The sequence below is a fragment of the Sander vitreus genome, chromosome 20 (assembly GCF_031162955.1).
Source record: "Sander vitreus isolate 19-12246 chromosome 20, sanVit1, whole genome shotgun sequence".
In the NCBI taxonomy this organism is placed as follows: domain Eukaryota; kingdom Metazoa; phylum Chordata; class Actinopteri; order Perciformes; family Percidae; genus Sander; species Sander vitreus.
Window position 1 is genome coordinate 6,354,854 of NC_135874.1, and position 25,685 is coordinate 6,380,538.

Below are 25,685 nucleotides of genomic sequence, written 5' to 3' on the forward strand. Positions count from 1 at the left end.
CCTCATTTCCTGTACGTGTCTCTACTTTGACTATCAAATAAACTCAGAACAATACTAAAACATATGTCTGAAGTGACACATTTCCCACAATAGACATGTAGCATGCAAAGCGAGCCTTACAGCTTTGGCTGGACAGCATCCACAAGTGGTGAATACAGGATAATGAAACACTTAATTTCACCAAGCTGCTCTTACGTCAGTGACTTTATAGCAAGACAATAACTTTTGAAAGATGAAATAACACCGTCGTCTTCTTACAGATGAAAAGTTGAATTCAGAAGTAATAAAGCACAGCCTTGCTCACTTCATTACTCACGGGGGCTTTGTTGCTACAGCTTCACTTGATCTGGTGTGACCGGTAGGTCATGGCGGCTAACGTCAGCAAACTTTAAATAGCTATTGCTGTACCATTTTATGACTCTTCTCTACTTCTGCTTCTGTTATGCTACATTTGAGCATTTGCCATTATACTGTCATTGTGACTTGTGGCCACAGTGGCTAGTGTTGAGCAAAACATTAGATTACATAGTCTTGCTTTAATGACATTACCTTAGGGCAACCTGTAGGAGAGCTAGTGGAATGGAAACAAAGGTAGAATAACTAATAACTAACTCATTTTATTCTTTTAATAAAACCATTTAAAAGGTTCATCTGTGACATGCTAAAACACAGTGTAGCACAAATGAAGAAACCTATTGAACGCAGCAAAATGACTGGGCTGAATGGACTTAAACATTTCATTTTTCATTTACATGAGAAAGAATGCACTATTTATTCACTGGAAATATACTTAGGCTGGCTGCAATAAATGAACTCCTCAGCATAACAGTACCAAGTTGCATGAGAAGTGGCATACAAATATTTCCAGTCCAGGATATGCCCACCAATAACCACAACTGACGAATTCAAGTCCAGCCAAAGAAAGTTAAGAAATAACAAAAAAAACAATGCTATGCTAGTTTCTACTACCAATGAATGCCCCTGTATGGAACTGACTGTGACCTTGATGGCTTAATACAAATCCAGGTGGCAGGAATCAAACACTTTCAGGCCAACAGTTGACATGCCCAGGCATATCCTGCCTCTGCCATTGTATATCCCAGGAAGTGCACACTCTAGAAAGCTACGTAACAATCTACGGCAACATCATAAAAAATATAACACACAGAAGCCCCCAAGAACAAGAAACGAAGAAAGTGAGAGAGGGAGAGCCTATGGGACACGGTGTGTATGACACTAATAAGAGAGCTGCTGTTTGTCTAACCTCAGCACAAAGCGCACGCACGCACACACACACACACACACACACACACACACACACACACACACACACACACACACACACACACAGCACTGTCATGCTAATAGTGATCTACACAAGAACCACTATGTTTGGGTCAGAATTGTCACTCCATGGAAACTCACCATGGTTACACTGAATGAGCAAGGCAGACAAAATCTCGCATGCAGCCACACACACAAACAAAGCAAATGAAGCAAGCCTAATGTCTGGAGGACTACACCCAAAACACTCAAACTCAATTTTGTCAGTTCCATCCTTATGCTCCCGCTAAAAGGCCAGAAAGCAGCTATGCAGCAAAGTGAGCATGATATATGGTTTCCAGTTAAAGTATGTTCAATACACAAGCATCATTCAGTTACCACCTAAACAATCGAAATCTGCAAAGCAAGCTAAATAACAAACACAGACTGAATAATATTGCCTATATTCTGTCTGGGACCATTTCAGTATAATACAGTTCTGCTGATAATTCACAAAATAGAGTGCATGTGGCATATTCAGCCCCGGTAAATGTGAATAGGGGTAAAAACACAACCTTTCTTGTGATGCATTTCAGAGACAACATACAACTTGTCATCAAACACTAGTAGTAAACCAGACAGAATGCAATGTGTACAGTATGTCAGAGCACTGTGTGTGGTACATACCCCGCAGGGAAGCAGCAGTGGCATCCTGAGGCTCAGTGAAAGCTGCCTGATTGGGCAGACTGTTTCTGGAGCGGGTCACTGACTCCAGCTGGGAGGCCCGACCTAGCAGGGATGCCGCATCCAGGACTTCCCCTTCTTTGGCTTCCAGGTCTGACTTGGAGGTGGTAAGGGGCCGGGGCTGGGGCCCAGCTGGAGCTCCTAGGCGGCTGGGATCATTAAGGCAGGCAGCCGTACCACTGTCCAAACTCAACACCCTGGCGTGTGTTTTGGCACTGCCTGTGCTGGGGGTACGGCGGGAGGTGCGCCGCTTCCCTTCGGTGCGCACTCCTGCCTCTGATCCTGGAGCAGCTTTTACTGTGGAGGAGGAGGAGGAGGAGGCTGCATTGGCTGCAGTGTGCTTGGCTTTCAGGGCCCTGTAGCAGCCCTCTGGTGAGTGGCAGGAGCGGGAAGTGGTGCTAGATGAGCTGTCTGTGCTTAGGTGGTGGGTGGAGTGGAGACTGGAGGCACAACTGAGTTCACTCTGATCGCTGGAGTCCTCCTCTCCACCACCAGTAAACACAGCGCTACAAGGCTTGGCCATACCGCGCAAAGACATGTACTCCCGGTGGCGGCTGGCGTCAAAGCTGCTTGCCCTTTTTTTGCCAGTCCGCCGGCGCCCACTGCGCTGCGTTGACAGGGAGGAAGTCCTCTGAACAATGTTGGCTGACTTTGGTTGACTGTCGTCTTTCACCTGCTCCTGCTCGCTGGCAGCTACACCTATTGAGCCATCAGCACTGGTCCTGATGCCAGGCTCTTCCTGGCACCCGCCAGGTTCTACCAGCTCTTGGGTGGCAGAGGACGGTGTGTCAGCAGGTTGTTTAGCAGTCAGCTCATTGGCATGAGGGTTTTTATTGGCCTCCCTGGAGGGCAGGTTGCTGAGACCTCGGGAGCTAATACTGCCGAGGCTAGAAGTCCTGCCGTCTGCGGGCGCAGACACGGCATCTCCTCTGTCCCGTACACGCTCATCCCCTGACAGGGAGAGCAGACTCTCCACATGTGTGGAGCTGGTCTGTTCACTGTGAAAGCTGCTGACAGTGCTGTTGGTGTCCCGGTCTGTGCCACTGCAGTAGCTCTCAGTGGAGCCACTGCTGCGAGTACTCAAGCTCCTCAGGCTATCAGCACTGCGCTCCCCTCCCTGGGACTTTCCTCCTCCGCTGGAGCCTTTCCCACCACCGCCTACCTCCACTTGGTACAGTCCCGAGCTACCCTCCCCTGCCTCCCTGGAGGCAGAGCGAGCTACTCTGCGTGGTTCTTTGTGCCTATAACACTCTACTCCCGAGGTGGATGGCACAGCTTGGTCCTGCTGGTACAGCCGCTTGGCCCCCTCTCTGACACACATCCCTGGCCTGTGTGGTCTGGCAGTCTCCAGCTCACACACAGGGTCAAGGCCACCTCTCCTGGGTGGAGGGTACAGAGCAAAGTCTGGCAGACACGGGTCAGGGAAAGCAGAACCCGCCGAGCTAGAGGTCCGAGGCAGGCCCCGGGAACGGAGCTCCTTCCTATAGGTCTGAGATTGCATGGATGCGTGAGTGGTCACCTCTGTGTCACAGGAGGAGTGTGACAGGCTGAAGTGATAAGCAGCAGAAGTACAGAGATCAGCAGGCTCCCTGGACAGTTCGGAAGGACACAAGGATGTTGACGGCTGCAAGGACGCGAAGGAGTCATTGGGAACAAGGCAGTACATCTTTGCGTCTGATAGCAGATCTTAAATGGACACAAAGAGAAGAAACATTAAAAAAGGTGGCTTTGAGATGTCACAGCCAGTGAAATGAGAAAACACTTTGTTGAATGAATCAATGCCATGTACGTTTACCATGATCATGGCTGCAGCTCTCGACAAGAGTCAAACTGATGTCATCTGAAGTCTTTCCCACATCTCCTGCGAAGATAGGAAGAAAGCAATTAGGAGAGGACATGTTTAATCAATTATTGATACATTCACAACCACTAAACCTGGACGCCCACACATAACTGGTCTCTACAGAGGACAAAGAAATAGATCCCCCTGCCTTCTTCTCAGAATCCCTACTTCTGAAAGGCACAAATATTGTGAGCTCTTCTGAATAGATTCCTTGAATGCCCTGATGGCTGTGCAAGATAACTGTTTAACAAAAGATGTAACTTTTCTTTGCCATCACTGTTCCTCAACTCCTGCAAGTCTTTACGTGGTGGTACTTCCTGGGAGTTTGTGATCCTTGAAGGGAAGAAGATTAAAAAAGCTGAAACCCCAGCAGAGCCCTTGTCCCACTTCAGACCATTTCCTGTCATCACAAACTGCCAGCTCATTAGAAGGGCATCGAACAGACTCGCTGAATTATTCAGACAACGCAGCCGCCTCACTCTGACGCTCAGTACAATGGACCAGAAGCAAGGCTACAAGATCATTTATTGTCTTCTTCTCAGTTTTCCAATAAAGAGTACTTGGAGAATGACTCCCATGATGGGTCTTACAGTGTACTACTTTTTTTCAAACTCAGCAGTGCCTGTCTAATGCTGCCTCATCTTGGTGCGACTGTTGAGGTCACGGTAATGCTGAATCAGACTACATCTCCTGGGCACTGGGATGATCATGGTCAGGGATGTGGTGATCCCGCAAAAAAAAAAGAAAAAAGAAAATGCATCACAGGGTCACAAAGACGATTTTAAAACCAAAACTGACCGGTAATTGTTATAAAGTCAGTTCTTACATGGACACAAAGGAAAATGATTCAAGCAGACATGACAAGGTAGTCATAGTTACCTTTGGATACTGTTGCTCTTCCATGGCTGGATGCAATCTGAAATTTGAATAAAAAGGTAAGTCAAGTGGCTGGGTTAGCTCAGTCGGTAGAGCAGGCACACACACACACATATATATATATATATAGAAGTTTACTACTCGACACAGCAGCCGCGGGTTCGACTCCGACCTGCGGCCCTTTGCTGCATGTCGTTCCCCCCCTCTCTCCCCTTTCATGTCTTCATCTGTCCTGTGGAATTTAAAGGACTAAAACACCCAAAAAAAATAATCTTAAAAAAAAAGAAGATAAGTCAAGCCATTTGTCTTTTTGAAAAAGATCATTGGGGATATCAAAAGCTAATTTTCTGGAGTAAAATGTTCATGCAGGCAAGCTGACACTGCGTGTGATCATTACAGAACGCTACATCCGAGAGAAGACGCGGTTTGTGTTATTACAAAACAGCCGGCGCCTCCTCGCTGTCATCACAGAGAAAAGTTTTGGCTTCCCTTCCAACTCGGTACGCAGCAGCTGAGCAGAGCATGCCGGCTGATTAGCAACTCAAGGACGCACGGTACAAAGATGTAGAGCCAGGCCCCCATGGGGATTCAGAGGTTAAATATACCTCACAGAATAAAACAGCTACATCACTTTGAATATTTAAGGAGATATCAGCTGACAGCAAGCTACGTGAGGATCATACCTAATGAAAAGATCCCTCTACACAAACAAACACACACGCACACACAGCTCCAGGTTTGTCCTAGCTCTTGGTGTGCACTAGGGGTGTAAAATTACACGTTTTAAAAAGCTATTAATCTGTGACTTGTGTTTACCGTGTATTGATTAATTATTTAGTCTATAAAGTGTCAGAATATGGTGAAACATGCCTCTCACCATTTCCCAAATCTCAACCAGCCCCAAATTCAAATATTTTTAATGTTCATGTCTGTTACAATGATACATAGCAATTCCTTACATTTTAGAAGCACATTTGTTCCCAGTAAATTACATTTGAAAAAAAAAACTTTACATTCAAAGCCAAGAAATAAATGTTGTCAGGCATTTAACACTCTCACTCTTAATGCGGATTTCTTTTTGGGATGGTACGTGGAATATGAAATACCAGAAGGCTATGGGCCCTATTTTAACGATCTAAGCGCACGGCGTGAAGCGCCTGACGCAGGTGCGTTTAGGGCGTGTCAAAATCCACTTTTGCTAGTTTGACGGCGGAAAAAAGTGTCCGTGCGCTGGGCTTGTGGTTCTAAAGGGTTGTACTTAGTGTCTTCATTAATTCATAGGTGTGTTTTGGGCGTAAGATGCAATAAACCAATCAGAGCGTCATCTCCCATTCCCTTTAAAAGCCAGGCGTGTTTGGACCTTGGCGCATTGCTATTATGATGGTGGATTTGCACCGTAATATTTTTATTTGTAATCTTTTGCGCTTCCCTGTGTGTGTAACAAGCATAGTGTGCGCGCGCTGTGCATAAGCCTAGGCGCATTTTACTAATGCGCTGTTAAAATAACAGTGAAATGCTGCGCTATTGACTTTAGACCAGGTTTTTGTTGGTCATTGCCGCGATCACTTCCCGCTGCCTCAAGATAGCAATACGCTCAGAATGCACCTGAACACACCTCCCTGTAAGACCAGCACGCCCATGGGCGCAAAGATGGGCGCAGGTCCATTTGCTATTTAAACGACGCGGGCGCTGGACGGCAAATTGACAACTGCGTCGGTCTGAAACTAGCAAAGACACTTGCGTCGGGCTTTGCCCTGCGCTGCGCCGGGTGCAGAGATAGGTCCCTAAACCTGCTAAACATCAGCATGTTGGCATTGTTAGTATGGTGACGTTAGCATTTAGCTAAAACCACCACTGTGCCAAGTAGCCTCCCAGAGCCACTATGGCTGAAGGTTTTTAGTCTTGTAAAAAATAAAATAACCTTTTAAACAATCATGATGATGTAAAAGTAATCAACAATCAACTAATACGCCTCATCCCAGACTTACCAACATGTATGGGATTGGTTGTTATCTTCCAAGACCAGCACGCCCATGGGCGCAGGTGCATTTGCTATTTAAACGACGTGGGCGCTGGACGGTCTTAAAATAGCAAAGATACTTGCGTCGGGCTTTGAGCCGTGCTGCGCGGGGTGCAAGACAGGGCCCTACTAGTTTTGCCTGTTTGCTGAATGCGATTATTATATTATACATATATTTGCCTTCTCTACCTTAGAAAGAAGGCGGAGAGGCGTGGGTCTTGTAATCAGGGTCATGTTATATTCAGCCCGGTACGGTATGCAGTATGCAGCAGACCAGTGCGCTGCTTACCTGCTGGTTAGACTCCAACCCAATATAGGAGTTCCTGGAGCTGCAGTCCACTGGTGGAGTCTCTTGCCTGATGAAGTCTGCCATCTCAATACCCCCTCCAGGGTCCCTGTACAGACACACAAACAAACAAACGCACGCATACGCTTGTATTACCAGCACAGGCACAGTGCACTCCCTCCCTTACAACTGAATAGATGGTACAGAGTAAAAAGTGCCATTTATCTTGTTCAGATGATGTACAGTTGGCTCTGTTAAAAAGCCATTTGCTGTATGTCCTTCCCTTCAATCAGTACATCTGATTGAATTTAGAGCAAAACAAATCATGTTGCTTTATTTTACAGGCCTGCATTTTACATCCTTTATATGGGTTTTGAAAATCACTTAAAAATGAGCAAAAACAGATGAAAGCATCCATGTGGATTTTCTCCAGGCCTATATTTAGCCCGGACGTACTTGTTTAACCAGTTGGTATGTTGAAACAAATAACTTGGCAGCGATTGGGTATAAATCATTTCCATATGTCAAAAACGTTTCATAACGGGTCAAACCACAACACAAACACTCCAAGTAATGAATTACAACGCATAGAGCGGATGAAAGGAGACTGGAAAAAAGGACTAGTAAAGGGGAAAAGGAGTGGGTGGTGGTGCAAAAACACCTTATTCAACGTCAGCTCGACTCCTCTGCTCTACTGTAAACTCAAACAACCTGGAATGCAACTCCAGATGTGCGGGCAAAGCTGCGACTGCAACTGCCCCTGTGGTCGAGCGCTCCCATTCTCCCTGTTGCCTTTTGCCTCTCTCAGCGTCCCGCTAAGCACTCCCTTTGGAATGTGAACATGAGTCACTTCTTTTGAGTCATGGGCAGTAAAACGCTGGAACTTCACTGGCTTTTGTTCCTTCTAAAAGAGGGCTAAAACTCTTCATTAAACAAAAGAAAGAGCCCTGGCATTCAGTGTTACTTACTGTAACTTGTTATTTTGTACTTTTTAATGCTTATTACAGTACTTGTTATTTAAAAGGTGCCCTGCCACACATATTTCATTACTTTGTGGTAATGTCTGAAGTTCTACCATGGACTCTGTAACATTTTTTTTTGTGGAAAAAATGCCTTGGTTACCTTGTTTCAAGCCATTCTAGCGTGGTATAGAAAGCCTGCAGGAAGACTCAGCTCGATTTGTGCCAGTTCTCATTAATATTCAATGAGCTAAGCTGCTTGACTCTGATTGGCTAACAGCTAGCCAATGAGAGCCTGGCTATCAGCGTCCTTTACCCAGCGAGACTGGGCGAGCTCATGAATAGTAATGAGCTCAGGCAACACCACATCAGACTGACTGACCAGCTTTTGTAATTGGCCTGATTTCTCCACTTATTTCTTTTCAGTGGCTAGAGCTGACAGAGGAGGTTTTCACATTCACGACATAACACAAACACATATGGACCTAACATATTTCAAAAAATAAAAGTAAAAACCGTTGTGTGTTATTATATATTAATATATAATATTATGGTTTAAGGCTTTTCCCCTTACCTTTATTGTGTTATATATCTTTTTTGTGCATGTTATAGGTTTACAAAGTGAAAAAGGCCAAAGTCCACCCCAAAGGGACTTACCATCTCCAACAGAAAACACTGTTCACAAACTGCTCCAAACAGCTCTATTGTAGTCCAGCCTTTACTTCAGAGACAAACGTGGTCACTTTGTAACACACGTTATAATGCTCGCCTAGCTGCTAGCGTGGCACGCCCTCATACTCTGCTTCTGACTGGCTAGTAGTCCTTACCTAGCTACTGCACATGTGCGACTCCCAACAAAGATGGAACAGAAGTGAGATGTCTCACTCTGTAGCTAAAACAGAGAGCTCAACACACAGGGTGAAAAGAGGAGCTGCAGCAATGTGCAGTACAACAAATATATGGTGTTTTTTGAAAATTAAATCACATAAACCTATTCTGATATAACCTCTACATACAATTATGAACCTGAAAATGAGCATAATATGAGCACTTTAATGGTAACTGATGACATGACTGACGTAAATTACTTTTTCAACTTGTGTAATTCATTATTAGTTGTTGATGTTATTGTTCAACCATGCTAAACATAACCATCATACTAATGAGCTCATTAATTGCCCTAATCAAAGCATTGATGAGCACATATTTCATGGTCGACGTACTTGGCTTTAATACCAGATGGGTTGCATATTGAACTCTGTATCTTGGTGCAGATATCCGGTGGTTTTAGAGGTATTCATTTATACAGTAAGGTGCTCCAAAATGTCATTTTAAAGCAAAGCTCAACAAAGCACTTGTTAGCACAAAGCCATGGTGTTGACACATTCATTTAACTAAAAGTAATTTAAAGGTGCACTATGAGTTCCTGCATGATGTCACTTCTGTTGACGTTCCAAGTAAATGCCAAACAAAACAGAGCAAGCTCGCCCCTCCCCCCATGTTTCCGTAACTGTCATGACTAACTGACTAATGGCAGTTTAACACCGGGCCGATAATCGGCCGTCGGACAGTCTGGCAAAGTCAGTGACTCGAGTCTGTTCGGTGTGTTCCGTGCCGTCGTCCGTTCGAGGAGCTGTCGGCCTTCATTTTGGCCGACCTGACATGTTCAGTCGGAGACAGGGCAGTCGGGACTCACCCGGAAATGACGAGCGGATGAGCCTCTCAAAATCTGACGAAAATCTTTTAAACTGACCTTTGTCGATCTGAAATGAAGACAGATTGAGTAACTGCACGGCCTATTTCTCGCTTAAAATGTTTTCAGAAACACGTTTCGGTGAACTATTTCAGTACAATATGAGATCGTATTCTGAATGAGTCGCCATTAATGGCCGGTTGAAAAATCCAAAATCCGGAAGCAGCAGCCAGATCCACGTGACGCGTTCGTCCAATCAGCTGCCGGCTTTCATTTTTTTGGCCGACAATACAGATTGGCGCCACCTGCTGTTATGGAGACGTATTACGTCTCGTCTCTTCGGTGTGTTCCGAGGCACTTTTTTGACCAACTCGGGGAGACTGATCAGCCCAACTGCCTTTTCTGCCAACGGTCGGCCGTCTGGTTGGTGTGTAACTGCCTTAACTGTCACTAACCCCCACCCCCCTCCCCCAACCATCTTGTCGGTGATTGGCTGGAATGTGGTTTGTTGTATTTTGGTGCACAGCCTGTGCCCCTAGTGGTTTTTTTTACGTTTACGACCCCTGTGTTGTCTCCCGAGACCGGGCTTTTTCACAGTGTGTTCAGGGGGCAGGCAGCTAGCGGGATTCCTACGAGTTGAGACAAAAATGAAATTGCTCTGAAACCATGCAAGAACTCATTGCGCACCTTTAACAAAGAACTAAATTATTGCCTTCAATGTAAATTTCCCCAGGGTGTGCCTAGTGTGTATCATTTAATAATAATTTGAACTCAGCCTAAAACGTCTGTTGCGTTTAAACTAGAGATGTTCCGATACCGATACCAGTATCGGTATCGCCTCCGATACTGCCTAAAACGCTGGTATCGGTATCGGGAAGTACTGGAGTTTATGTGCCGATCCGATACCACGTAATAAAGCCCTAAAGAAAATCTACGTTAAAGTAGTTTATGTTCTTTTTCCGTTATAACTGACTGTCAAACTGGATAATAAAAGAAAGTTCTGGGGCGTTCATTGTTTGTGTTTGTTCACATTTCACAAAGAGTTTAACCTGAGCCAGACCGACAACAAAGATAGAAATCATATCACATCCATACAGGGATAGTAGTATACAGCTGTTAAAACATAATACAATATATGACACACTGGTATCGGATCAGTACTCGGTATCAGCCGATACGCAAGTTCAGGTATCGGAATCGGTATCGGGAAGCCAAAAATGGTATCGGACCATCTCTAGTTTAAACCCCCCCCCCTCCCTCTCTCTCTCTCTCCTAAATAAGGTAGCAGAAATAAAAATCTTACTTTCCCCATCACTGCTGCTGTTACAGCTAGTCTCGATTCCCCCTACAAGGAAACCTTTAAAGTGATATATTGATTCTCCTTTTAGCAGCCTGTCTTTTTACCACCCAAGGACTAGACCTCTGACATCAGCTGTGAAAGACAACTGCCAGCAGATTACATCACCGGAAAAGACTCCCCAACCACGCTCCAGGTGACTCTCCGCCATCACTGATCAGAAAGCATGACGTCTTCTAGCTAATACAGTAATATACTCCTATACACACTAGCCTTATTACTGTGTCTGCCTCATCATCTGTGCAGCTTAGTCCTACATCTCCAGATATCACACCCACCGCTGGGCTACGTAAGACGTGAACTCACCCCGGGCCATTGCTGTCCTCCCGACGGGTGACCCCGCCATCGTTAGCCCCCTCAGTACCACCTCTGCCGCCCTGACTATCTTTGGCCTGGCGCTCCACCACCTCCCCCTCATCCAGGGCATGGTGGAGGCGGTAATTCACTATCTTCAGCAGCAGGAACATGGCCGCAATAACACCACAGTAGATTCCCACTATCGCCATGGTTGGTTGCAGGGCCTGGGATTAGAAACAGAAGCACAAGTTAACGTATTGGATATGTAGAGGGAACAGGATGAGGCTGACTGCATATTTGACTTTCTTCATTTATTCTGATTTTGTAATGGCATATTATTATTGTCCAAGATTTATTTTTGTTCTACTTGAAAATAAAAAATATACTTTCAAATAGAAGGTGAAATGCATTGTTTAAAAAGCTCTCGCTGGTTTTCAACTGACAGGTAGGCAGTTTAATAATGTCCTGCTGAAGGATATTCAGTCATGAGGAGTAACAGTCGACAGATGGAGTGCGACAGGAATCAAACCTGTACACTGCAACCAAGCGAGCTCCTCTAAACACAGCTGAAAGAAGAATTGAATGCATTATTGCACCCACTGTGCCAATTATTTATGACGCACACTGGCAGCATTTTAAAAACTTTTTTTTTCCTTTTTCCTTTTGGTGTCTCTTTTAATTGCAAAATCTGCAAAGGAAGGAGGCTATCACAAAGTTCCTGTAGGTCTACCACAAGACGCCTGAGCTCCAGCTTCTCTGTTGTCCGTGAGATCTCCCGCTGCTGCTGCTGCTGCATCTATTTGCAGTTAGAGATGATTTGATACCAGTATCGGTATTGTCTCCGATACTGCCTAAAACGCTGGTATCGGTATCAGGAAGTACTGGAGTTTATGCACCGATCCGATACCATGTAATACAACCCTAAAGAAAATCTACATTAAAGTAGTTTATTTATGTTCTTTTTCCGTTATAACTGACTGTCAAACTGGATAATAAAAGAAAGTTCTGTGGCATTCATGTTTCACAAAGAGTTTAATCTGAGCCTGGCCGACAACAAAGATAGAAATCATATCACATCCATACAGGGATAGTAGTATACAGCTGTTAAGACATAATAAAATATATGACACACTGGTATCGGATCAGTACTCGGTATCGGCCGATACGCAAGTTCAGGTATCGGAAAGCCAAAAATGGTATCGGACCATCTCTATTTGCAGTTATTACAAACAGCAGCACCGCTCAAACCTGTGGCTCAATATAAACCACAGAGCTGACCAGCGTATTTCCACACCATGAATAGAACGGAAACCACAAACCGATTTGAAACATCAGTTTCTCAATATAGAAGTTAGTATGCTTAGCAAACAGTCATTTCCTGACCCCCTGGTACATGTATAGAGATGTCTCAGAAACGCAATGATTCACTGACTAATCAACTCGTTCTGTAGCCTATCTGGATTTTCAAATATTTGACACCCAACCCATAAATAACATGCACAAGTGGACTATAACTTATATAATGAGGTGTCAAGTCCTTCTTAGGTTCAGAGGGCGAGCTGCTGTGCAAAAGTACACACAAAGCAGTGTCTTGAAAAAAACAAAGTCACATTGTGACAAATGAGCTGAGCAAACAGCAGCCAGTCTATTGAGTCTGTTTCTTGGACATTGAAGTTTAGCCAGATTACTGTTACATCCTTGTCAGCTGCTGTGCTTCTTGCAGTCACAGCTGGTAGCTTCTGAAAACTGGTGATACCGCAAATCACTACCGACAGGAGGAAAACAACTAGATAAAAGGGGGGGGGGGGAGAGAGAGATTTCAATTCACTGATTACAGCCTGGCACGGTGTAATCGACGGTTAATGTCCTAACGGATCTCAACGGCATCGCTGTGACAAACACAGAATGTAAAACAAAAGAGAATTCTGGTCCAATCTATTTGGTGGATGGTAGCCTTCACTTCTGGGGGCAGCCATTTAAAGATTATTTTGGATATTTGTGTCATCTAAATAAGGCTTATCTGCGTATAATTCCGACAACCTTTTGGTTTTATAAAATATTTTGAGTGTAGTGAAAATATTCCGTGACGTTTAGTTTTAGTTTATTGAGACGTTACATTGTCTCCGCTCCAGATAATAGACTGAGACCGACCGTTAGTATCCTATGGAAGCTAACCTAACGGACACTTGGTTTGGTAACTTACGGTGTCAACAGTCAAGACAAAAACATAAATAAAGAGATTATGAAGGGGTTCAAAAAAGATAAAGCGACACGGCTCACCATATAAAGTGTGAAGGGGAAACATAGCAGAAACAGCCAGATGTAGAGATGTAAAGCGTTGACGAATGTATTTTGATCGGGGTCGTAGTACCATCCGCCTGTGACTGAAGCCCAGACCCCCTGCCTCAGGATCTGTAGAGTCTGCGACCCCATGTTGTGTTTTTCCCCCTCCGACGAATCCGAGCGGAACCGAGCAACGGAACAACCGGGGTGACACGCTGGCTATTCGTCGTTGAACATGACAAACGGTGTTCTTTTTTCAGACACTGGCCTGAGAATCCCCTCTGCAGCCATCTTCTCTGCCGCTAGCCAGCCAGCTGGGGCACTGTGTTCTCAGTCCTCCACTGAGGAGACTCCTATCCCACCACGCCCTGCGAGAAACTTCTTCTTCGTGGCATTCGTGGCATCCGTAGCTACATAGTAGCCGATAGTAGCCATGGAAGCAGCTACTAGCCTAAATATCTCAAATAAATAGGTCTATGCACCGTTGCTTTGTGCCCTCTCACTCTTTTTGTTGCCCACTTTCACTCGTTGGTGAACAAATTCATGGTTTGTTTAGTTTGACTTGAACGTGACTAAACGCAGCGATGATAAATAGCTAGCACAAACGCATGAAATAAAATAAATCATTAAGCAATTAGGAGCCCGGATCAAATATGACCAAATGGCGACACCTGCTGGTCATATTCTCCATTTTCAAACTCATTTGCTGTTCAAAGTACAGTATACTCCTTTGCAAGCTTAGAAAATAAACCAAAACCATCAGTAGTGGAGGCACTCAGATAAGTAAAGTACAAATACAACAGTATACAAAAAAAAACAACTCCTTAACAAGTGAAAGTCCTGCATTCAAAAACCTACTGAAGTATAAGTACAGAAGTTTAAAAAGTAAAAGTACTCTTTTTGCAGAAAAATGCATATATTTGATTATTAGACTGTTCATACTGACGCATTGATTTGTAAGCAGCATTTTAGTGTTGTAGTTGTACGTTGACATGGAGCTAGCTTTAACTGCTTACTATATACAGGGTTGGTAGTTTAGTCCCAAGATAAACTGAAGGGAAATACATTCTGCTGTACACATTTTTTAATTCTGTTGTACCATTCTCGAATTTTTGCTGTTTTTGGGCGGAAATATTGATACTTATTGATAGGGTCCCAACTAAACACTGTTTTTTTTGTCATCACCATCATCACCATCATCACCGCCTCAGGTTATAACTTCCGGCAAAAAGTACATTAACAAACAGCTTTAAGCAGGACTTTGCCATCGGGGCTGTAAGACCTGAGTAAGCATCACGACCACGTCTTAAGCCAGTTGGGTCTCCAGTTGTTTTTTTAAGCTTTTTTGTTTTGTTAAGTGTGTTATGTGTATGTTGCTTATGACAGAACAAAATCAAATCAAATCTTGCTTTGCATTTATACGTTTCCCATTTTCTTGCCTTTGTTGTTGGTTAAAAGTATTTCAGTTTTATACCAAACTTAAGGCTTCTCCGGGAACCATCACCTTATCGTGGTGGAGAGGTTTGTGTGTCCCTATGAACCTGAGGGCTGTGTTGTCTGGAGCTTTGTGCTCCTGGTAGGGTCTCCCAAGGCAAAGTGGTCTCAGGTGAGGGGCCAGACAAAGAATGGTTCAAAAATCCTATGAAAAATCGAGGAAGGGATGAAGTGACCCTGCCCGGAGGAAGCCCGGGGCCCCCGTCTGGAGCCAGGCCCAGATGGAGGGCTCTGGCCACGAGCCCCTGGCTGAGCGCCGCTACGTTGGAGTTTAACCCGGTGGACGAGAGGGTCGCCTCCCTACGCCTGCGGGTTGTGGGGGGGAAAACTCTGACTGTTGTTTGTGCATGTGCACCAAACAAGAGTTCAGAGTATTCGGCCTTCTTGGAGACCTTGAGTGGAGTCCTGCATGGGGCTCCAGTCGGGGACTCCATAGTTCTGCTGGGGGACTTCAACGCGCACGTGGGTAATGATGGAGACACATGGAGAGGCGTGATTGGGAGGAACGGCCTCCCTGATCTATGTTATGTGTGTTATGGTTGTCTAAGCTACTGGATGCCTAAAATTCCCCTCTGGATGAATAAAGTATCTATCTATCTAAAGTTAAAGTTACATAAAATGGAATTACTCAGGTAAAGAACATCTAGATTCTATTCAAATAGAGTACTTGAGTTAATGTACTTACTTTCCATCACTGAAGACCATGTTTGATTAGTGTAGTAAGACACCAGAGGGGGGGCTGAGGGCAGAGCAGCAGTAGTGATTCAACTTCATCCCTCATATAGATACTTTGAGTTATTGGTCACAAGTGAGCTGTTATTTTTACACGATATTTTGTTCAGAGCGTGAGGAAAAACCGATCAAGCAAGACTCAAAACTATCAACTGTCAACAATCAAACACACCAGGACACAGTAGCTGATACATTTTAATACAAGAACACAAAAAAGGCATTGCTTTATATATATATAAAAAAAAAAAATAATAATTAAATATTTGTAATTAAAGAGAGGTGCTCGAGTCAAGAAGCTTTTTGCTTTTCAAATGAGATGATGCATTATGACACATCACCCTGTAAAGAACACTGGGAACTAAACGGTCATCTGAAGTCACTACAACACAAATATTATGCTGATGTCAACAGTAAACAGACACTGATGCTGATGTCAGCTTATCATCAAAAAACCTCATCCTAAGTGAATACTGCTAAATGCCTGCTGACATCAGGCAGTTAACCCCTGTTGGTAGTGCAGCTGCCTGAAATGTCCATGATGCCAAACTTATCACTTTTTCTGGCACCGAGACAAGATACTGACACTTTTTGTGCCAGTTCATTCTGAGCCTCTTGTAAACTGATCAAATGAGCAGAGTGGCAGACGATCTTGCAAATTTGGAGAGGGAACTAAAATATTCCCAGGCTGTTCTTTCAGTTAGAGCTGTAGGACTTCACATTTCCTCGAGTCACATCTTCCCGGAGTGTGAGAAGAATGACTCTCACTGTAGTCTTGCTCTCTTCTCAGGAGGCGGTTTGCTTGGCGGAGCTGGGGCGGAGGACTTTGTGGCTGGTTCCCTTTCCTCTTGTTTTACAGCCTCCGCTGGGGGTTCAGGCTCTTTCTTCACCTCAACTGCAACACAAGAGCATACAATTAGAGGAAAACCGTATGGGGTTTGTGGATATTCAGCCACTGTCTTTACATCAAAATCTGAACACCATCTACTTTGAAATTTAGATGTAACATCTAGAATTTCTGAATTTAAAGACAATGATACAATACTGCCAGTTATACATAGACCCAAGGTTAGATATAATAAAATCACAAGTGCACACAAAATACAAAATGCAAATCCATAGACAGAATTTAAAGTAATGAACATAAGCTCATTTGCAGCCTTTTCAACGTTAAAAGGACAATTCCGGCGCAAAACAAACCTATGGGTTATTAACAGATGTGTACCCACTCCGTCGTTCTCTGGGACATGATTTCATGCTAATCGAATGTGTTTGTAGCTTGAAACAAGCTAGCGCGAACCGCTGATTAGCTTACAATGCTAGTATTCGGGGCACTTGAAATGTAAAAACAAATTGCTATTTCTACACCACTAACAAAGCTCAAAATATCACCACACTTCCACGGTAGCATAATGAGGGTCCCTAAATGTTAACCGAAGCATACAGGCTTGTATACAGGCGGCTGCCTGTATACGAGAAGGCTACCGTCTTTCTAAACTATCTTTTTAACAAACTGTCTGTACACTTACAATGTTCTCAATGCTTCGGTTAACATTTGGGGACCCTCATTATGCTACCGTTGAAGTTTGGTGATATTTTGAGCTTTTTTAGTGGTATAAATAGCGATTTGTTTTTACTTTCCCTGTGCCCCGAATACTAGCGTTGTAAGCTAGTCAGTGGTTCGCGCTAGCTTGTTTCAAGCTACAAACACATTCGATTAGTGTGAAAACATATCCCAGAGATCGGTCGACTCGGTACACATGTGTTATTAACTCCTAGGTTTGTTTTGAGCCAGAATTGTCCTTTAAGCACTGATTTCCACAGACTGACACCATTTATCATGTAACTTTAGGATGTGAATATAATGTAACTATTTCAAGATCATACCTGGGATAGGCTTCTCACCAGGCTTAGGCTGAAATTGCAGAAAGAAAAACAATATTACTTGGATCCAGTCACATTAACATGAAACACTTTTTGTTATAGGAAATTTCAGATGAAAAGACTGAGAAGACTTTACATGAATAACTGTTTAGTGTCAGTGTAACATGTACCTGGTAGAATGTTGGTGGGAACTTTGACCTGAGGTCCAAAAGGAGCGTGTCAACACGTTGCCTCTGAAACAGTGAACTCGCTTCCTCTTTCTTCTTTGTCTTGGGTTTGGCTTTTTCTGTAAAATAGGGTTATGTTAATCAGCTTTTAGCAAAGTCATCATTTTCAACTTGAACTTACTACCATAACCATGATGGGATTGCAGGGCACCATAGCCCTGGCTCGTATAGTCTTCAATATTCATTGCATGATTTTACATGGGTTCAAAATGCCACAATTAGCCAAAAGGCTATTTTTCATTCGTAGACAACACAAGCAAAGCAGAACTTAGCACAAAACAAGACACAGCACGGAAGCAGAAATATTATAGTTCCTATAATGTGATCTCATTATAGGAAGTCTTCCACTGCTAATGAGACTACCACATACATGTCTAAGCTATACATTTAAACAAACTGCCAAAAACCTAACCTCTCTCCTCCTGGTCCTTAAAGTGCCACCAGTATCCTTTGGATGGGTGATAGCGGCAATATGACATGGCCTCATCAAAAGCAGACTGGATTCCATGGACAGCAGAAAGCTAAAACAGACGTGATTTACGTCACATGATTTATGTCCAAAATCCACCATCAACAGCCATTATAATACTCGGGTCACAGTGTATTTTAAAAGGATCAAACTAAAGATTCCCACCGCTCTGGAGCTGATAACTGTTCCCAGGTCTGGGGCCTGATACACCACTCCTACTATGATGTAGTAGTCAGCCAAGGGGATCACTGGAGAATGAAAATCAATGAATACAGTGGATGTGGCAATAATATTCTCACATAAAAGATTGTGGGTGTGTTAACGTGTTTTGTGACAGCTGTGAGTATAAGCTCATAAGATTACAAATGCAATTACTGGCATTTGAATCAAAATAAATATACTATGCAGCTGGATAATGATAGGAAGGACACCTGTAGTCAGCTCCATCACTGACATTCCAATTCATCAGACGGCAATTTTGTCTTCATTATACATGCACTTTGTACAGTACACTGACCAGGATCAGCAGCAATCAGACGCTACACTGCTCACCTTGTGTTGGTGACTGCCTCTGTTGTTTCCGGATTATATAAAGAATTGGCTCTTGAGCATGAAGAAGAATGTACTCCACTCCCACCATCTGACTGAAAAGAAGACAGAAACAATGTTTGCTTTTAGTTTTGTGAATCACTCAGTGCTACAACTCGCAGCTCTGTACTGAAAATATATTTCTGACCTTTAAAACAGAACCTTATAGTAGATAGTCTTAATAAATACTATATATGTGCCTTTTATCCGGTTGTGTTTTAGCTCCAAATGTTATTTAATTTGCATGGATCCTATAATGCATTCAGTATCTTCTTTGAGGTGATACCACTACTATTTATTTTTGTGCCATGCAACTATTTTGCAAGTAACACCAAATTGCACTGTGTGAGATAAACTTACTTCAGATGTTCCAGAGTAAGCCGCTGCATCTTCACGACCTCATTATTACAGGTTCGGTCATAGAAGGGGTTACTTCTCTCAGAGAAGTAGTCCAGTACATTTCCAGGGTTAAGAATCGGTACCCAGCCGCTGTCCACCCAGGATATCCCAAGAAGGTTGTCTGCAAATTGAACAACAAATGTAACTAATGTCCTAAGCTGAAGGCTGGCCAATTTCAGTATGTTTACAGTGGTTACATGTGAGGTTCAAATTGATATTAGGATTTTGGTGAACACTTTTAAGGCATGGATGAAGCAGGCACTAATGTTATACACAACCTCATCATCACCGCCTCAGGTTATAACTTCCGGCAAAAAGTACATTAACAAACAGCTTTAAGCAGGACTTTGCCATCGGGGCTGTAAGACCTGAGTAAGCATCACGACCACGTCTTAAGCCAGTTGGGTCTTCAGTTGTTTTTTTAAGCTTTTTTGTTTTGTTAAGTGTGTTATGTGTATGTTGCTTATGACAGAACAAAATCAAATCAAATCTTGCTTTGCATTTATACGTTTCCCATTTTCTTGCCTTTGTTGTTGGTTAAAAGTATTTCAGTTTTATACCAAACTTAAGGTCGAAATAAATATAATAAATACAACGGAAACAACCGAAATAAATACAGATAAGTACATAAAGTAACATAAATAAATAATTAGAGGTAGTGAGGTACAAAATTAAAATTAGAATAGAATAAAAATAGAAACTGTACATGAGTATTTGGAGACAAATGACACTGTAAAGTAAGTGAGTGGTGCTGATAAAGTGGCAGTGGTGTGTAATAGCAATAATATATAACCTAACAACCGTGCTGTCATTACTAACCATCAGGTACTGCCAACTACACCACACAGCCATTAATGTTACAGTAGCCAAGCACCTTAGAACAGTCTAGAGCTGCAAAAATTAATCGATTAGTTGTCAACTCTCAAATTATTCGCCAACTATTTTGATAATTGATGAGTTGGTTTGAGTCATTTTTTTAAAAGAAAAGTAAAAATTCTTTGATTCCAGCTTGTTAAATGTGAATATTTTCTAGTGTCTTCTCTCCTCTGTGACAGGAAACTGAATATCTTTGAGTTGTGGACAAAACAAGACATTTGAGGACGTCATCTTGGGCGTTTGGGAAACACTGATCCACATTTTTCACTATTTTCTGACATTTTACAGACCAAACAACTAATCGATTAATCGAGAAAAAAAAAAATCAACAGATTAATCGACTATGAAAATAATTGTTAGCTGCAGCCCTAGAACAGTCATTGTAACGTTAACTAAAAGACTGTAGTGAAAGGAGGTTATTATTTTCAGTTGTAAGTAACGTTAGTTAGCAGTAACGGAGCTGTCAGTGCGGATAGATATTGTCTTAGATTTTGGATATCGTAATATGACATAAGTGTTGTCTTTTCCTGGTTTTAAAGGCTGCATTACAGTAAAGTGATGTACTTTTCTGAACTTACCAGACTGTTCTAGTATTTGCCTTTTCCCCACTTAGACATTATGTCCACATTACTGATGATTATTTATCTAAAATCTAAGTGTGAAGATATTTTGTTAGAGAAACAATTTTCAACCTTAGAATATCGCCGCAATATCGATATCGAGGTATTTGGTCAAGAATATCATGATATCTGATTTTCTCCCTATCACCCAGCCCTATATAACGTTATTCAAATAATCCTCTATCAACACTGTTGCTGGAATTTATGATTCATATTAATTTGTTTTTTGACCACTCTGGTAGCCAGTCAGTATAAAAGCTAAATATCAGCTAAGTTAGCCAACATGCTATAATAATAACATAATATAATAACATGTATATATGTGCCACCGCATCGTGTTTATTTATCTTGATAGTTATTTTTTACTATTTAAATGTCCTATTTTATTATTTTATATTTTACTACCTAATTTGTTTTGTTTGTTATTGTATATTTCGCCATATTGAGAACTGCTAAACTGCGTTTCGTTGTTGAAAACAATGACAATAAAGATCTATTCTATTCTATGCTAATTAAAGCGGCTGGGATGCTAATCGATGCTAGCGTTAGCTTCTAGCACGAACAAATTATGTGGAACCTGCCAACAGCAAACCTACGCAGCAGCTTTATCTCAATGGTCCAATTAAAACACGTACACCATTATTAATTAAATATCGCTACAGCAAAAAATAAAATAAAAGCATGGAAATAACTTTCTGACAAACAATAAACCGGCGATTTAGCTACCTCTGAAATCCACCGCCGCCATGATGTAAACAAATGTCTCACAAAGATGACGTATTTAGTACGCTTCCGGTCGTAGTTTGATGACGTCGACTAAATCGTTTTACTCAGTTAAATTGGAATAAAGGGCACGAATAAAGCGTTGTAAAGGCATTTTAATTGAAAAAATAAAAATAAACGTGCAAAAAGAGATACGGCGTTTATTATTTTACCTTATTGTTATTATATTGGTCTTTTATAGGCTACACATGCAAACACAAAAATCCAATGATTCAAAATATCATCATTGATCTTAATATTTATTTATTTTGCCTAATTTGGCAATAATGTATCCACACTTTTATTTCATACAAACACCTACATTGAATTGTAGAGAGGTGTAGTCTTTGTGCATGGCCAATAACTCTAGGCCTGGGCTACATCTAGTAAAAAAAAGGTGCTGATATTGCAAACAAGCATCAGTTTGAGCGTTACGTAATCAGTCAGTAAATGTAAGAGCTTTCATGGATCATGGTCTTTATTTCCGATCAGCAGCATTTTCTCCAGAGAGCTGAAATTCCAGAGACACACCCAGACAGCTGAGTTCACTGCCCTGTGAGTGTGACAGGAGGTCAGATGGATTTAGGATGGTGAATACACAAGCTTACACACACTCAGTGCTATTGCTAAAATGGCAGTCAAAATGAGAAGCTCTTTTGTCAGGGGAAGAAAGGAACAACCGTAGGCTTTTCATCACCTAGCTGTCTGCTCCCCTCTTGCAGAGGTTCATAACACCATTACCCTGCATAAACCCCGGTTTGAATGACATCATAGCCTTGCATTAGGGACTGAAGTCTGTCATGAGTGTGTCTAAAAAGTGGCTGCGCAGAATGCCAGCAGTCTGGGGAAGGCAGGCTGCAAGCTGCTCGGGCGAGAGACGACAGGCTGGATGATCTTTATCTGATTCATCTGAGTGGAGATGACTGCATTCCTCCGATTTGAGATAGGAGCAAGAGACTAAAAGGTTTATTTAAGTGGAAGGAGAGGGTTGATATTCACTGCCGTAAAGTGCTCCTCTTACTGTAACATATTTAGTTTAAGAATGCTGAAATATTGTAATTTCCAAAGGCACTTGCATGGATGGCACAGAGAAATCAGATAAAAATGAGGCATAATTAATAATTACATTCTTCAATTCTAAAAAGGTTTTATGGATTTTATTCTAGAATTAACACAACATAATCCACGACATATACAAAATATAAGGGACACACATTAGGCAGAACTACAGTATATTTCACTGAAAATAATATATATAATAAAAAGGCTCGCTTATCACATGATAGCAATTTCCCTTTGTGAATAATCATCACACAAGTTATCTACAAAGAAAACATTGTCAATGCAGTCTGGTTTTAAATCTAACTGTTTCCAGTTTGCAAACAAACTGATAATTCAATTATTTCTAAATAAACTGATAATGTAATCAACCCCTCTGCTCTTCCTGCTGGAGGATCCCCATGGGACCACTGGCCTTGCATTTATCGACCAATCGGCTCGTCTGAGAGGAAAAACACGAGAGCAGGCTCGAGCGGAGGAGCGCGCATCGCGCAGGGCTGCACGCACAGAGGAGACGTAGCTGCGACACTGCTGGCGAGGCGAAGACGCGTCTACGGCCGAGAGGATGCAGTGAAGGAGCCTCAGTTTCCCAGCTAATTTACGCCGGTGCGCCACGGCAATTATAAGAAAAAATAACGACGAAAATGAGCGTGGTCAAGGCCGGGCACGACGGCAGGGTCGACGGCGGCAGAGGCAGCCACACCGCCAGCGGCGGCGGCTCCCCGAGGCTCCAGCAGTGCGTTCAGCCTCCCAACAACAGTAGCGGCAGCGGCAGCAGCAGCAGCAGCCGGACCAAAGATGCCAGATACCAGCAACAGCTCCAGCAGCAGAGGCATCATGGAGGATCGATGCTTAAACAACCATCACTCAACGAGCCGGCCGACGTCGTGAGACGGGCTCTGGACTTCAAGTGCCAAGGGACCCAGTGTTACAAGGATAAGAAGTACCGAGAGGCGATTGGCAAGTATCACCGCGCTCTGCTGGAGATTAAGGGGCTGTGTAGGGTGCTGGGGGATCCGGACACCAGCTCCAAGCCTCCGTCCCCCCTCCTACCAACCATCAGCAAGTCCAGCACGCTGACAGATGAGCAGAAGGGGGCCATGGAGAATGCAGAGCTGGAGTGTTACAACAGCTTGGCCGGTACGAGACGTTTCTCTCTCACACATTTCACACACACACACACACACACACACACACACACACACACACACACACACACACACACACACACACACACACACACACTACACTACACTACACTACACTTATCTGCTTTTCGACAGAGAAAGATTCTGGGAATACTCTTGATCTCATGAATAATTCATAAAAAGTATGAGTCATTCTTAGGTTTACCCCACTATCTGCTTCACTTTCTTTGATGTCCACTTAATATTGATGGTATATTTATTCACCCCTTGGCAAATTCAGTCATTGTATTTGTTATATATTAAAGAATTAACCAAAGAATCCATTGTCTCTCGGTGCCTGACAGGACACACATTAGCACTTCTGCTGTATAATGAAATACAAACATTGGCTCGTGCAGTGTTCTATCAGTAACTTCTTTTAACCCACTCTATCTTTTCCTCTTATCCCAATGTAGCCTGCCTGCTGCAAATGGAGCTGGTGAACTATGAACGGGTGAAGGAATACTGTCTGAAAGTGCTTCACAAGGAAGGGAAGAACTTCAAAGCTCTGTACCGATCCGGCGTGGCCTACTACCACCTAGGAGACTTCCAGAAGGCCCTGTACTACCTGAAGGAGTCACACAAACAGGAACCATCAGGTCAGGACTGAGTACTGTCTCAATGCTGTGTGTCTTTCATGACAAACATGCACTGCAGATCAGACCCCCAGATCTTGCAGCCACCTTCTAATTCTACTCCACTACATTTCAGAGGGAAATACTGCACTTTCCACTGAATTTATTTACATTTATAGTTAATGGTTACTTTACATATGTTACACAAACAAAATATATGATCAACATAGAAAAGATGCATTATTATACAGCAGATTAAACTGCCCAACAGGAGGCTATAAATAATTAGCTCCACCTAGCTGCAACATTAAAATGCTGCTTACATATTAATGCATCAGTAAAAAAATATCAAGTAATATATATGAAATAACAACTTCAACGGAATGCATAGTAGGCTCTTCTCACAGCAGACATTTGTATTTGCTGTAGCAGGAAAAGCACACGTGTTACCTAACATTAATGATGGCTCTGTTCATGTGTGACAGTGACCCAGCATGCACACCTACCAGAGGACCCTGCACTTGAAGCAGCTAATGGAATTTGTCCATTATTTATTTCATTATTTGAACCTGTTCTTTTCCTATTGTAACATGTCAAAATGTCTTCAGTGAAAAAGGCCTAAAGATGAGCTGGCAGGGACCTGAGAAAAGGGGCAGATATATGTATATTTATACAGCATATGTATATTTATGCTAGAAAGCTAATTAGGGCATTGGTGGGTGTGGAAGTCAGGTAACGACTGATGGTGGGAAACACTGGGGACCACTGCAGGACCTGAGAGGAATAGCAAGTGACTTCAGGAAAAATGGTGGAGATGAGAAGGGTATGTATGGACTTGTCTAACTCTGGGGGATACGGTGAATAAGCTAAAGTCCCAATAAGTCGGCGTGTTCCTTTAAATACTTCATCCTAATCAGTTTGTTCAGGGTAGTCTATATCGACGACGTTTCATTTACGGGATTGTTCCGGTGCCGCTGGAGGTTCCGCCGGTAGTTATATGGTTCTATGGTTAACTGCTCCTCAGATCTCTGCAGGGTAAATCCAGACAGCTAGCTAGACTATCTGTCCAATCTGAGTTTTCTGTTGCACAACTAAAACAACTTTTGAACGTACACATGTTCCACCAAAACAAGTTCCTTCCCGAGGCTATTTTGCAGAGGCACCGTTGCTCCGTCCAGCCAAGACGATCGTGATT

At 42.9% G+C, this 25,685-nt stretch overlaps 3 protein-coding genes across 6 annotated transcripts in view; 1 reads left to right on the plus strand and 2 right to left on the minus strand.

Annotated features, from left to right (window-relative positions):
* Nucleotides 1–13,993, minus strand: part of pcnx1 (pecanex 1) — a 45,614-nt gene extending 31,621 nt beyond the window's left edge. For 2 of the 4 annotated variants that reach the window (XM_078277961.1, XM_078277960.1), the window contains exons 1-6: nt 13,619–13,993; nt 11,348–11,562; nt 7,036–7,141; nt 4,730–4,766; nt 3,803–3,868; nt 1,951–3,693 (exon numbers count right to left, since the gene is read on the minus strand). In XM_078277961.1, the coding sequence (XP_078134087.1) occupies nt 1,951–3,693; nt 3,803–3,868; nt 4,730–4,766; nt 7,036–7,141; nt 11,348–11,562; nt 13,619–13,771 (2,320 nt within the window). In that variant the 5' untranslated portion in view covers nt 13,772–13,993. The remainder of the gene's footprint in view (nt 1–1,950; nt 3,694–3,802; nt 3,869–4,729; nt 4,767–7,035; nt 7,142–11,347; nt 11,563–13,618) is intronic. The other 2 variants (XM_078277963.1, XM_078277962.1) reach the window with 1 other exon arrangement.
* A 2,031-nt stretch (nt 13,994–16,024) lies between these two features.
* Nucleotides 16,025–21,672, minus strand: med6 (mediator complex subunit 6). Its single transcript, XM_078278146.1, has 8 exons — nt 21,634–21,672; nt 19,373–19,532; nt 18,977–19,068; nt 18,590–18,672; nt 18,368–18,476; nt 17,899–18,014; nt 17,732–17,759; nt 16,025–16,739 (listed from the first exon to the last, which is right to left on the minus strand). The coding sequence occupies exons 1-8, from the start codon at nt 21,653–21,655 to the stop codon at nt 16,609–16,611; spliced, it is 741 nt and encodes a 246-aa protein (XP_078134272.1). The 5' UTR covers nt 21,656–21,672; the 3' UTR covers nt 16,025–16,608.
* Nucleotides 21,673–23,188: 1,516 nt separating this feature from the next.
* ttc9 (tetratricopeptide repeat domain 9) overlaps nt 23,189–25,685 on the plus strand; it is a 4,125-nt gene continuing 1,628 nt past the window's right edge. Inside the window, exons 1-2 of the mRNA XM_078278060.1 lie at nt 23,189–23,868; nt 24,332–24,514. Coding sequence (XP_078134186.1) covers nt 23,373–23,868; nt 24,332–24,514 — 679 coding nt within the window. The 5' untranslated portion in view covers nt 23,189–23,372. The remainder of the gene's footprint in view (nt 23,869–24,331; nt 24,515–25,685) is intronic.